The sequence below is a fragment of the Callospermophilus lateralis genome, chromosome 5 (genome assembly GCF_048772815.1).
Source record: "Callospermophilus lateralis isolate mCalLat2 chromosome 5, mCalLat2.hap1, whole genome shotgun sequence".
In the NCBI taxonomy this organism is placed as follows: Eukaryota; Metazoa; Chordata; class Mammalia; order Rodentia; family Sciuridae; genus Callospermophilus; species Callospermophilus lateralis.
In genome coordinates, this window is record NC_135309.1 from 18687530 (window position 1) to 18699794 (window position 12265).

General features: G+C 48.5%; 1 protein-coding gene across 4 annotated transcripts in view; it reads right to left on the reverse strand.

Annotated features, from left to right (window-relative positions):
* Tenm2 (teneurin transmembrane protein 2) overlaps nt 1–12265 on the reverse strand; it is an 884372-nt gene that overhangs the window by 145276 nt on the left and 726831 nt on the right. For all 4 annotated transcript variants that reach the window (XM_076855696.2, XM_076855695.2, XM_076855694.2 and 1 more), the window contains one exon: nt 1088–1283. In XM_076855696.2, coding sequence (XP_076711811.1) covers nt 1088–1283 — 196 coding nt within the window. The remainder of the gene's footprint in view (nt 1–1087; nt 1284–12265) is intronic.

A 12265-nucleotide genomic window follows, 5' to 3' on the forward strand; every position in this document is an offset into this window, starting at 1 on the left:
CTTGAGAGCCATGTTTAAAAGTTACGATGTTGCGGAAAGGCAGTGGATGAGACCCAGGGACCCATCCATTACCATCGCCTGGGGCCTTGAGGGTCTGAGTCAGCTTTTCAAACCTCAGTTTATTCTTCTGTGAAATGGGCCTAACAATTTGCCCTGATTCACAGAGTTTCTACCCAGGATCAATGATCCTGATCAGAAAGAAGATCAAAACCCAATAACAAAATAACCGTAATGAAAATATCCGCAACTTCTCTGAGTAGAATTGGTAATTCGCAATTGAACTTTGTGGATTTGTGAGCTAAAGTCCTTAGGACTTATGTGCATAAAGAAGAGGAAATTTAGAATAAAAATCCTGTCTTTTCTCTTGATAGCTAATAAAAAGCGGGGCTAAAACACACCAAACATGACAAGAGCTTAATTAAAGTGAGGATTTTTCTACTGTTGGCATTTTAAGGACTTCTCTGCTGGCCCTATGGATTTTTCCAAGGGGCTCCATGATTCTTGAAAGATCTGTGTAATTAAGATTTGCCTACTAGGGAATAAAGACATTATTTTTTTTTAAAAAAAGTCTATATTCTTTCCCTGATTTAGTTTTAAGTTTTTAAAACTCTTTTTATTTGGGGGCATTCTCAGTTTCTAAGAGAAGTTCTGAGCTGATGTGAATGGTGACTGTTTATTGCCTCTACTCTGGGCTTAGAGACGTATGCACATCTCCATTTTCCGTAATCCTGATGACAGCCCTCTTGGGTGGGCACCAGTGTGCGTTCTGCTTTACCTGAGGGGAAACACAGGCTTACTCCTTGCACTGATTTGCCTAGGTTGTGTGATGTCTTTGACCCAGGACCTCTGACCAAGCTCTTAGCCCCGCCCCTGGCACTAAGGGCACCCTTGGCATAATTTCAGCAGCATGAGTGTCTCATCAGAGCTTGGTTAGGGGACAATGTCATGAACGTCATATGAACATCACATTATGATCCTGATGGGGGTTCCAGTGAGACCTCACTGCATGGGGACTCTGGGAAGCCTCGTCTTCCGCAGAGAAGCCATCCATCCCTTTGTGCACTGCATCCCAGAGACCCGCACCTACCTAAGACCACTGTGTTGAAGGAGACCATCTCCTTGTCTTTGCCGTCATTGTAGAAGGCAAGGTGCCACAGGCCCACGTCCAGGTACTGCACAAACACAGCTTCGTTTTGGACCAGGGTCTGAATGCTCCGGCGCTCTCTGGGTGACTCCACGACGCTCCACTTCTCCTTCCCGTCCAGTCGCTCCATGAAGTCATACTGTGGAGGAGAGGAAGTGCCCCGGGGTGAATGGAGGTGCAGACCCGTCCCATGACCCGCATCTCTCCTCCCACCCATTCCTTGGCTGAGATATCCTTTTTAGTAAGTTTCGTTATGAGTTCATACAGTAAAACAAGCCACAAAATTTGTAACAGTAATAACAGCCCCTGTTTATTATGCTTATGGTGACCGTGGCTTGTTTTATGACCATGGCTGAAATCTCTGGCCTGTAGCTTGGAAATAATAAAACTTCAATGTTTTCTTTTCTTTCTTTCTTTTTTTCACTTTTTGGGTGTGTGTCTGTTTATGTGTCTGTGAGATATGGGTTGTTGCTCCAGACCCCACTGGGGTGCTATATAATTCATAGTTCATGCCAAGTATAACTTTTCTATAGTTCTCCAAATTCTGAATTCCAAGTGCATCTTGTTCCCCAGGAGTTTCAGATAAGGAATTATGCACCCCGTTACCAGCTACTCTTTGGAGATCATTTACAGGGAGTAGACAGAACAGTAGAGTGACTGTAAATGAGGACCCTGAAGCCAGACTGCCTGGGAGAAATTTTGGCTGTGACATTAGTTTTGGCTGTCGGTGCCTCAGTTTCCCAATTTACAAAACTATGAAAATAATAGTACCTATGTACAGGGTTGTGAGAATTAATATAACACTTAGAACAGTGTCTGGCACACACAAAATCCTCCACAAAATATATGTTAGTCATCATCACTATAATCATTTTTTTCAATTCTTACAAAAACCCTATCTTGGTTCTGTTTATATCCATGTGTATGTAGATATAAACTTTTGTGTAGAGCTGGGGATTGAACCCAGGGCTTCGCACATGCCAGGCAAGTGCTGTACCACTGAGCTATATCCCCAGCCTGTATCCATATTTTATAACTAAGAAAACTGAATCTCAGAACTGGTCACATAGTCACACAAAGACTTGGACAGAGATCTGTCTGACTGCAATATCCATGCCCTGAAAGTGCCTAGATATACCAGAGATTAAATGTGGAAACCAAGTTCGGAGCTGGATGTGATCAGTGAGAGACAGAGTGGTCAGCTAAACCTACTAGGGACGGGAGGATGGCAAGAACAAATGTTACCTGAGAGTCCTGTTCTAAATAGCAGGTAGAATATTACAAGGCAAGTGGGAGCCACGGAAGACTCCTGAGCAGCCCTGATGTAATGTTCTCAGGGGTTAGTTGTGCAGATGGGTGTGAGGTGTTCTGCAGGGGAGAAAGAGAGCGAGTCCACGCAGCAATGGACTCATCCTGAAAACTCTTTCAGCACTGCGTGGAAAAGCAGCTGATACTGTGCCTTCCAGAGCACATTCCAAGGGGAGGTCTTTAGCAGATAGAAATCACCATTGTAAGCCTGTGCTCTCTCCTGGCTTTGCCCAATTGGAAGGGGTTTCACAGGTGGCAGACATCAGGTGTACCCCCTTCACCAACTTCACAGAACCCAGCTCCAGGAGCCTTCTGGTGCTGGGGCCCCATTACCAGGATTGCCAGCTTTTCCATCTGAAATGTGATCATTGAAAACAAAAGACTTTCTAATCTCCAGCACAAAGGTTTTGCCATCAGACAGACCAGGGTTTGAATTCTGTCTCTGCCACTTGCTACTGTTTGACGTGAATCTATTGTTACTCTCTGTCTGGTTTTCCTACTGGGGTACAACAGCCCCTGACTTTCAGGGCTGTCGTGAGATACGACTTAGGGCAGGGCCTGGGAGATTATAAGCATTCTTTTTAAGTTCCTAGTGACTATGAGTCACCTGCTCGAAAATCAGAATGATCACAGAAGAGCAGAGCGGGCTTCCATTTTTACGCGTGCAGATGGCCAGTGCCCAGGAAGAGGACATTCGTCCCATATTTCAGGAAATAAGTGTTTGTGTTTAGCTTCCTTCTACTCCGCATTCCATTGGTCACCGCTGTCCTTAAGGGCTAAAATAAATGATGGGAAAGGATATGACAAACCGTTGCTGTTTTCCAAGACCTTTGTAACCAAAGCATTTGTTCCTTAGCAACCTCGTAAATGTCCAACTACAAAGACCCACGTCTACAAATTGCTGTCAGCCAGAGGAATGACTGTAACTTCCTTGGTGCCGAGGTGAGAAGAATAGACTTCATTTGGGGTCCAAGTGATCACCCCCATGAGGAAGAGTTGGGGAAGGTGATTACTTGTGCGGGGCCATTGCTCATTACTAATTTGGGCATCCGTCATCTTTTGCCCATCTGCCGACCAGCCAAGGGACTCTCGGCAGTGGCTTGGGACTAGTGGTGGTGCTCGCTGTCCAACCAATCAAACTGCTCTGGGAAAAGGCATTTTTCAGAGGAGAGGGAGGACATCCATTGTGGCTGCCCCTCAGAGTCCTCCTGCAGAAGCTTGGAGGGCAGCCTCCATTTAAGCAGGAACCTGCCAGCCACGGCTCTCAAATAAGGCACTGGATGGGAGGGCGGGGCACGATCGGACTCTGATGGGGCTCAATCCGGGGGTCCCTTTACTGCACCTTATTTTTCTCAAGCTCTTGTCACCCCCTAAATGTCTTTAAGTCACTGTGGGGCCAGTGAGACGAGTGTAAACTGCATCAGGATGTTCCTCCCCAGCCCATTTGCAGTCAGGTGGGGGTATGTGCCCATTCTGGACAAATGGGGAATAGTGTGGCGCATCCTCCACTTCTAGATCCTGCCATCCAATGTCCTGTGCAATCTCTCTCGTGCTCTTCCTCTGTTCCCATCTACCCTGGAAGGTGCCAGGGAACCTTTAAAGCCCCTGTTCTTGTGGCAGAACTACAAGATAGGAATGCCCTGGATACTAGAATGACTCTTGGAGGAGAGTCCGAAATTGCATCGTGAGCACTCAATACACGCTTTACTAGAGGAAGCCACTGAAACGATGCCGTGTGTTACTTCGGCAGAGCTTTCAGAGATTTCCTGACTCCAGGCTCTCTTCCTCCCTAGTTCGCTACCCAAGATCATAGCCGGTCCCTGCATATCTTCCCCTTCTTATCAGGCAGAAGGGGAGGGTCACCAGGAAAAAACGGGCAGCATCTTCTGTTGGCGAAATTCCAACTCCATCCATCACATACAGGGTGTCTCATTATCCTGGTTCACCCAGGAGGGTTGCAGTTGGCCCAGTTGGGTGTACCTTTTAGTCCCAAAGCTGCTCTAGAGGGGGACACGTGGTCTTGTTCCTCGTGGTCAGCACATGCCATCCAGCATCACCCATGGTGGCTATAACGTGGGAAGGGGCTGGGGTGTGGAAACACAATGAGCATCAATCAAGCCAGCTGTGGAGAGTCCTTCCAGGGTGGGGACCGCAGGACCGCAGGGAAGCCAGCTGGTTCAGGGGAGCCCATGCTCTCTAGGACCGCAGTCCTAGGCTGCCGCCTGGCAGCTTGCTTGGCGGACTGGCTGACACTAGAAGGAGGCCATTTTCCAAGAGCCCAGGCCCTGGCCAGAGTTCCCTTTCCATGGTTCATCACTGGGAATCGATAACTCAGGCTGAGGACCAGGGACATCTGATTCCTCTGTTCCAGGACCCCATGATGATCCATCCAGGACACAGAGATGCTGGGGGGCGGGGCACGCTGTGCTTGGTGACTGAAAAGGTTGTGCCACGGGCGCGTTCTGTCTAATAGGTCTGCAGACACCCTGGAAGGGAATCAGAAGGCACATGACCAAATCCCAGTAGAAGGGTGTATCTGTGCCTGGGCTGCCTGCAGGGGGGACGTTTGTCTCTCAAAGCAGCTTGGGTCTCTTGCAGCCACCCAGGGTGGGATTGCACAGTAACCCCAAACAAACACCGCTCCTCTCCCCGCGAATTCTCTTTCTCTGGCCTTTGAAAAATAACCCATGTTGGCACGCAACGTGAGGACTGCGCCTCGGAGTCATTAGTCATACCCCAAAGTGGCACGCGAAGGCAACTTTTACAAGAGCTCGAGGAGCAAGGAAATAAACCACAGCAAATATTTGACTGATCCAATTATAAATCTCTCAACTTCTTGGCAGAGACCAAGAAGGAATGGTAATTAAGATAACTTAGTGGGTTTCCAGAAGAGCTGGAGGAGAGGAGAGGTGCCTGGACCATTGAGCAGGGTCTGTCACTTTCCCAGAAGGGAAGGCATCCGCACACGGGGAGCAAGCAGCCCAAGGAGGCCTCTGGAAGCCACCCCGGTGCATACCTGCCAAAGAGGGCAAGGTTAAAGACAGACTCATTGCCCTTCAGAAAGATGTTATTGCTGGGTCCAGGACCCTGGGAGACCGGGAAAATAACTTTATTGCTATTTGGAACGTCTGCTGGCTGAGGGTTGATGGGGACTGGGAAAAGCAATAAATGGTGACATTTCCCATGGACGTCCTGCCGTTCCCCTTGCTCCACACTGGCAGCATCCCTGGCCTCCAGGGGCCTGATGTTGATTCTGCTTCAGATGGTGGGGCATCCTCAGCTGTCGTTGGTGGGGTTGAGGGTGGGCAGCATGTGTGAGTGGGGACCGCTTGAAGCCGCATGATCACGGGGGTCTCTGGTTGCATCCAGTGACGGCGGGAGTGACTTTAGCCGTGGTGGGTCACTCACGGGGCCTGTTCATCTCTCTCTGCCTCCAGCCAGGCCTGTGGCAAAGTGCGCCCAGCTGATTCCTCATTAAAGCTCAGTACAGCTTCTTTGCTCTCTTTGAAAGGGGCTGAGTGTGAGGGGAAGGGAGAGGGAGGAGAGCAGGGCTCCGGCGGAGGCCGCTTCCCGAGCAGGGTCTTGCTGTCTTTCTGGGGACTGTTCAGCTCTGACTCGCGGCATCCGAGTTACTTAACTAGAGGCGACTGGTTCAGCTGGGGACACTGCTGGGGCTATTGTGACAAGGAGCCCTTGAGCATGCAGACAGGAAGCAGCCCCTGCAGTTCACAGCTACTCTGGTAACTGTGCCAGACCCCGCAGGTAAGGATCAAGCCCAGGAGAGACAGAGGTGAACTAAATGGAGTTCCTTAACATCAGGAGCCGGGGTAGAATTCATCCACGAGGGTGGAATTCTTGATTCTTTCAATATAGGTCCTCTCGCACCGGTGGAAAAGTCATTGTTAGAAATACAAAGCGCTGGATTATTTTGGCTAGCCTGTTATGTGCCAGGTGAAATGGAAAACACCCACGACGTGTGTTATCTCACTCCATCTCTGGAAAGCCCTGGTCTCCTTCCTGTGTCTCAGGGATCACGAGGGAAGCGAAAGGTGCCCCCAGTGCCACTGAGCATGGCTGGCAGCCACACTAGAACCTGAAGTTGGATCTGCATGTGTGGTAGCAACCACGGGAGAGCGCTCCAAGTTTTCCAAGGAGCTGGCTGTGGCTGCCAGCCTCTCTGGTGGCTGGCCTGCTTTCTGAGTCCCTTCAAGATGCCACCGAGTGGAGAACAGGGAGGAAGGCAGAGCGCAGAAGTGCTAGGGGCAGGCTTGGCCCACACAGGCTGGCAACCTGAAGATGAGGGATGTCTTGCTGGAGCAGTCACAAAGGCTGCCTGGAAAGGTCTTGGTGGTTTTGCTGGGTATTGGCCACTCCTGTCTGAAAGCTGCTCTGAGAGCCAGCCTCTGCCCAGCTCTCTCAGGACCTCCCTCCCTGTGTTCCAGCCACACTGCTCTGCTCCTGGTTCTTGGAGCTGCCAACTTATGCAGCCTTGGGGCCTTTGCACCAGCCATTCCCTTGGCCTGGCCTGTCTTTCTCCTGATCTCACAGCTGTCTGCTTCCTATCATTCTGCACTGCCCTAAACTTTCTGTCTGTATTGCCTCTGAGTTTCCATCCTCAGAAAAAAAAAAAACTAATCACTCTGAAAAAGCTTGCTCTTTATCTACTAATTTATAGTCCATTTCCCTCCTGTTGGATATGTACTCCTGGAGAGAGACACTAGCCTGTTTTATTCAACACAGTGTCCCTAGTGCCCTGAACTTTGCCTGGAATATAGTGAGTGCTCACTGAGGATCTTGACAGATTGACTAGAAAAGACTTAGACCCAACCAATTAGACATTTGCCATAAAGTCTACACTGATATGGTGACTCTTGGTACTACAACTCCTTGGAGGACAAAGCCCTTCTGAGAAGTGTGTTTTGGGGGCTGGGGGTGTTGTTCAGTGGTAGAGAGCTTGCCTAGCATGCATGAGGCCCTGGGTTTCATCCCTAGCACCTTCACACAAAAAGGATTTTAGTGAATTTTAGGAAACACTGTTGAGTTTCCCTTGTTTTTGTTCATTAATGCTCAGATGAGACCATGGATGAACATTTAATGAGGCCAGGCTCTGTGCTAAGGGATTCCCATGGACTCTCCTATTTAATGTTCATAAAACTCTACTGAATACAAATTAACCCCACTTCATATATGGGGAAACTGAGGCACAGAAGTGGTATGGCTTGTAGAAAAGTTAATAAGTAGAGGATCTTCAGAAACTGCACCCTTAGCCCAGGGTAGTGGAGGTCAATCAGCATGCCCAGTCAACAGGGTCAGGCGGGGGTGTCCCTGGCCTCTCTCGTTTTCATGAGCATGTGTGCGAGAGTGGTCTGTATGTACAGATTCACCTGGTGACTTCTAAACTGGGGTTCAGAGAAAAGAAAGAACTGAAGCACATCCCTGATTCTTACTTTTGTTTATGTTGTGGGTGTAAAAACAGTCATTCATTCAGCAGACCTCAAGCTCCCACTTAGTGCCAGCACCAGAGATATGACATGGACAAGGCTCCTGTCCTCTGGGACCTGATAGTATCAGGGGAGAGGATAATGTCAGGGAGTGACGAGGGCCATGAATAAGAAATAGAGAAAATTGGACCACTCGAAAGTCCATCAGCAGGATGGAGGACAGAGAAGTGTAGGGTCCCTCCTTGTCTGCACTTTGACTTTCCGTGGGTTCAACCACCAGTCAGCTTGGGCTGGAAACATTAATATTTCTCTTGATTCTTTCCAGACAGTGAGACCACATTCATATCACTTTTATTACAGCGTATTGTTATAATTATTCTAGTTTATTAGTAGTTATTGCTATTCACCTCTTATCATGCCTCATTCACAAATTAAACTGCATCATAGGCATGTGACTCCAGCACAGGTTTGGCATCTAGGTGCTTAATAAATACTTGTTGAATGGATGAAGAGTTGGCAATTATTTAAAATAATCTCCAATGTCCCCTTGTGGGTGCAACATAGGAATTAAGATTAAATAATGAGCTTTAGGGATTGATAGGAATATATGTAGAATATCACATTGTAAGTAAAGTAGCAAATCTTTGTTTTGGGGACTGTGGAACATTGGATGGGATTTAAATGAAGTTTTTTGAAAAAAATCAGGGCTGGGGTTGTGGCTCAAGTGGTAGTGCCTCTGATTAGCATGTGTGAGGCACTGGGTTCGATTCTTAGCACCACATAAAAATAAAATAAAGATATTGTGTCTACCTAAAACTAAAAAATAAATATTAAAAAAAAATCAAACACCTGTTTGACCATAGGTGTGTATGTACAGGAAAAAATCCAAATACATAGGGCTCAGTTCTCTCCACGGCTTCAGGCATCCACTGGGGGTCTTGGTACATTTGCCTCGTGGACCAGGGAACCAGGGGACCAGGGGACCTGTGTATATCCACCCCACTGGAGATCTACGCAGTAAGAACAGGAATGAGCCACGGGGACACATCCCTGTGAGGGAATCTCACCCACATCTTCTAAGTGAAAGAAGCCAGACAGAAGAGCACATGACTCCCAGAATAGATAAGTCCAGGAGACACGCATCTACTCTCCAGCTACAGAGCACCAAGGCGCAGATGCACAGTGGCCAGGGAGCGGGCAAGGCGTGGCCAGAGCTGGGGCGGGGCCTTAGGGGCGTGGCCAGAGATGGGGCGGGGCCCTTAGGGACGTGGCCATGCTCTGCATCAAGACTGGTGTTGCTGCTCAGGAGGATGAGCTTCTCACGTTTTAGAAATCAAAATGTTCACTGAAAGAAATGCGTGCCTTGGGTAGTTTTAAAATTATACCTAAATAAAGCAGATTTAAGAAAAGCAAAGCACGACAAGGACATAAGGTGTGATGAAATATGCTGTTTTCTGTTCCTTCGCTAGGAAAGGGCTCGCTGGAGGGGTGAGTTTCAGGCAAAGGCCCCACAGAAGGGGGGAAAGTGCTAGGGGAGTATTGGTGAGGGGCGCTTCAGGAAGAGCACACATCCGCCTCAGAGGCACGGGGCTCAGCTTGGCTTTGAAATGACCCTTCAAAGACCCATGTGTTTGAGGCTTAGTCCCCAGCTTGGCACTACTGAGAGGTTGTGGAAATGTTAAGAGGGGTCTAGTGGTCTGCCTTCAGGTCTTTGGTGTGTGCCCCCAAAGGGGACAGTGGGGCTCTTTCTCTATCGTGGGGCCTTTCCTCTCTATAAGTTGATTTGTCTCAGGTATTCCTTGCAGTAACGGAAGCTGACAAACACACAGAGGCGGGATGAGCTTGGTGTGACCCAGGGAAAGCAGGCAGGCTGATGTGGCAGGGCTCAGAGTGAGGAAGAGGTTGCTGGTTACCAGACTGCAGAGGGCCCCAGCAGGACAGGTGACTGATGGCCCATCAGATATTAAATGAGCACCTACTATGGACAAGTGCGTGGTGAGCGCCGGGGATGTCCATCTAGAGCTTGCTCTCCAAGACAGCTTCAGAGCTCCTTGCAGCATGATGGGAGGCCAGAGAAGGATTTTCAGAGACCGAAAGCTCTGATAGATGGTTAAGATGAAACTCAAGTTCTTTTTGCAATAACAAGAAAGCTTCTGAACTGGAGTGTTTACGGAGCCTAACCCCTATGAGGGCCCTCTGGGGTTGGCAGAGGCTTTAAAAATTTGTTGGCTGAAGATAAGCAGATTATAGGTGCTGCCAAGATGTTTCCTCCCTATGTATCAAGCCTACAATTGTTGTTTATAAGCTCTAAAAGAGCATATTTTGTCTTTATTTTTTTTTCTCCTTTTAAAAGGAATCTATTTTGAATATCTGGGATGGGGAGGGTGAGGTAGTTGGACTGAAAAATGAACAGAAAAGGATGAAGTGTCTTTAGAGAAGAATGAATGGTCACCACTACTACTACGTGTTGTATATCGCAGGTCCCTTCCTCCTCAGAGATGTTTCAGAGTGGGATTCCTAGCAGAAATGGCAATCGGGGGAGGGGGGGCAACAAGGCTTGATCACTGCATTTCTGGGTAGGTGGCCCTCCTGGGAATCCCTAGAGGGGCATCTGTGCTACAGCCCACCAGTCATACAAGGGCAGTGTTGGCTCTGCCTTATTCACTACTTCAGGACCTTGATCTATGGCATGTACTAGGTGCCCAATAAATGCTGGAGGAGTACAATAGTGTGGCCTGTTTCCTGGCAGAATGATGTGTCTATCTGAAGAGGGGGTCTCCCTTGAGAAATGTTAATGCTCTCACATGAAATGTCTGAGAACAGGAAGAAACCACGGAAAACCACAGGTCCTGACGTCTTTACAAGACTATCCCTGAAGCATGTAAAAGTGTATGAGCCTGGTTCACAAGGTGACTCTGAGCTTTATGGTGCCTGGAACATGTCAATATCCTTGCCAGGGTTGTGTATCCGGCTGTAAATCTGCACCACCTCAGCCAGGGGCACAGCCATGAAACTTCCAGAGGGCTGTCCTGCCTAGGTCCCACCTGACCTGCATCAGCACGTTCAAAAGGGAAGAGCTACGACCCTGCTGGTGAGCTACGGCCAAGGAGAAGCTCTTCCTGAAAAGAAGAAGATTGCTTTGTGATGCTCCTACTTGGGATCTTCATTTGTCTTCTGCTTAGAAAAAAATCTTTGTCTCTTCCTTTCTCAAGATTCAGCTTGGCAGCCCAGTTCACATTAGCTAAACTGTGGAAGCAACCCAGATGCCCTTCAGTAGATGAATGGATAAAGAAACTGTGGTATATATACACAATGGAACATTATTCAGCATTGAAAGAGAATAAAATCATGGCATTTGCAGGTAAATGGATGAAGCCAGAGAATATCATGCTAAGAGAAATAAGCCAATCCTAGAAAACCAAAGGCCAAGTGTTTTCTCTGATAAGCAGATGCTGATCCATAATGGAGCTGGGGGTGCATGGGAAGAATGGAGGAACTTTGGATTGGGCAAAGGGGACTGCATGGAGGGGAGCGGGTATGGGGGGTAGGGAAGATGGTTATGAAATGGATGTCATTACCTGAGGCACATGTATGACTGCATGAATGGCGTGACCCTACATTGTGTGCAACAAGAGAAATGAAAAATTGTGCTCCATCTGTGTACAATGAATTGAAATGCATTCTGCTGTCTTGTATAACTAACTAGGGGAAAAAAAAGATTCAGCTTGGTTGTCTCTCCTCCAGGAAGTGGCCCCTAAACCCCTCACAGGTTGGAAGTCGTGGCCTATTTGTACTCCCAAACCTTTAAATAGCGGTAATGGCTAACATTTGTTGGATAAGCCGGCATAGCTCAAATGACACAGCATCGGCTCCTACACACAGTGATAACAGGATGCACGCCGTCAGCCCCTTGCCCATCCCTGGAGAGCCATGTTTGGCCTGGACACAGTTGAATGCAGTGCACCCAGGAGAGGCACCCCAAACCTCTGCCCTGGGGAGGATCCAGGAATCCCTGAGCTGAGCTGGAAGATCGTGAGCTTTGCCATTTCCGTTAGAGCCTAAAGGTCCAGCTCAGTGTGCACATCAGCACTGCCTCCAGCAGAGGCCTGGCCATTCTCCTGTGCAGCCTTCGTTGCTAGGCTACCTGCCAGGGAGGTAGACCAGTTCGATTGATTGACTGATCTCCGTGGGGCACTTACTGTTTGCTAGGCCTCATCTTAGTTATTCTCACAACACCCTGACAAGGAATAGTCCTCATCTCACGGATGGCGAAGCATCTGGAGGGACTCACCCATAAACTCTTCAGCTGCCACACGGCAGAGGTAAGACTCAAACCCAGACCAGGCAGACGATGGGGTGTCCATTCTTATCC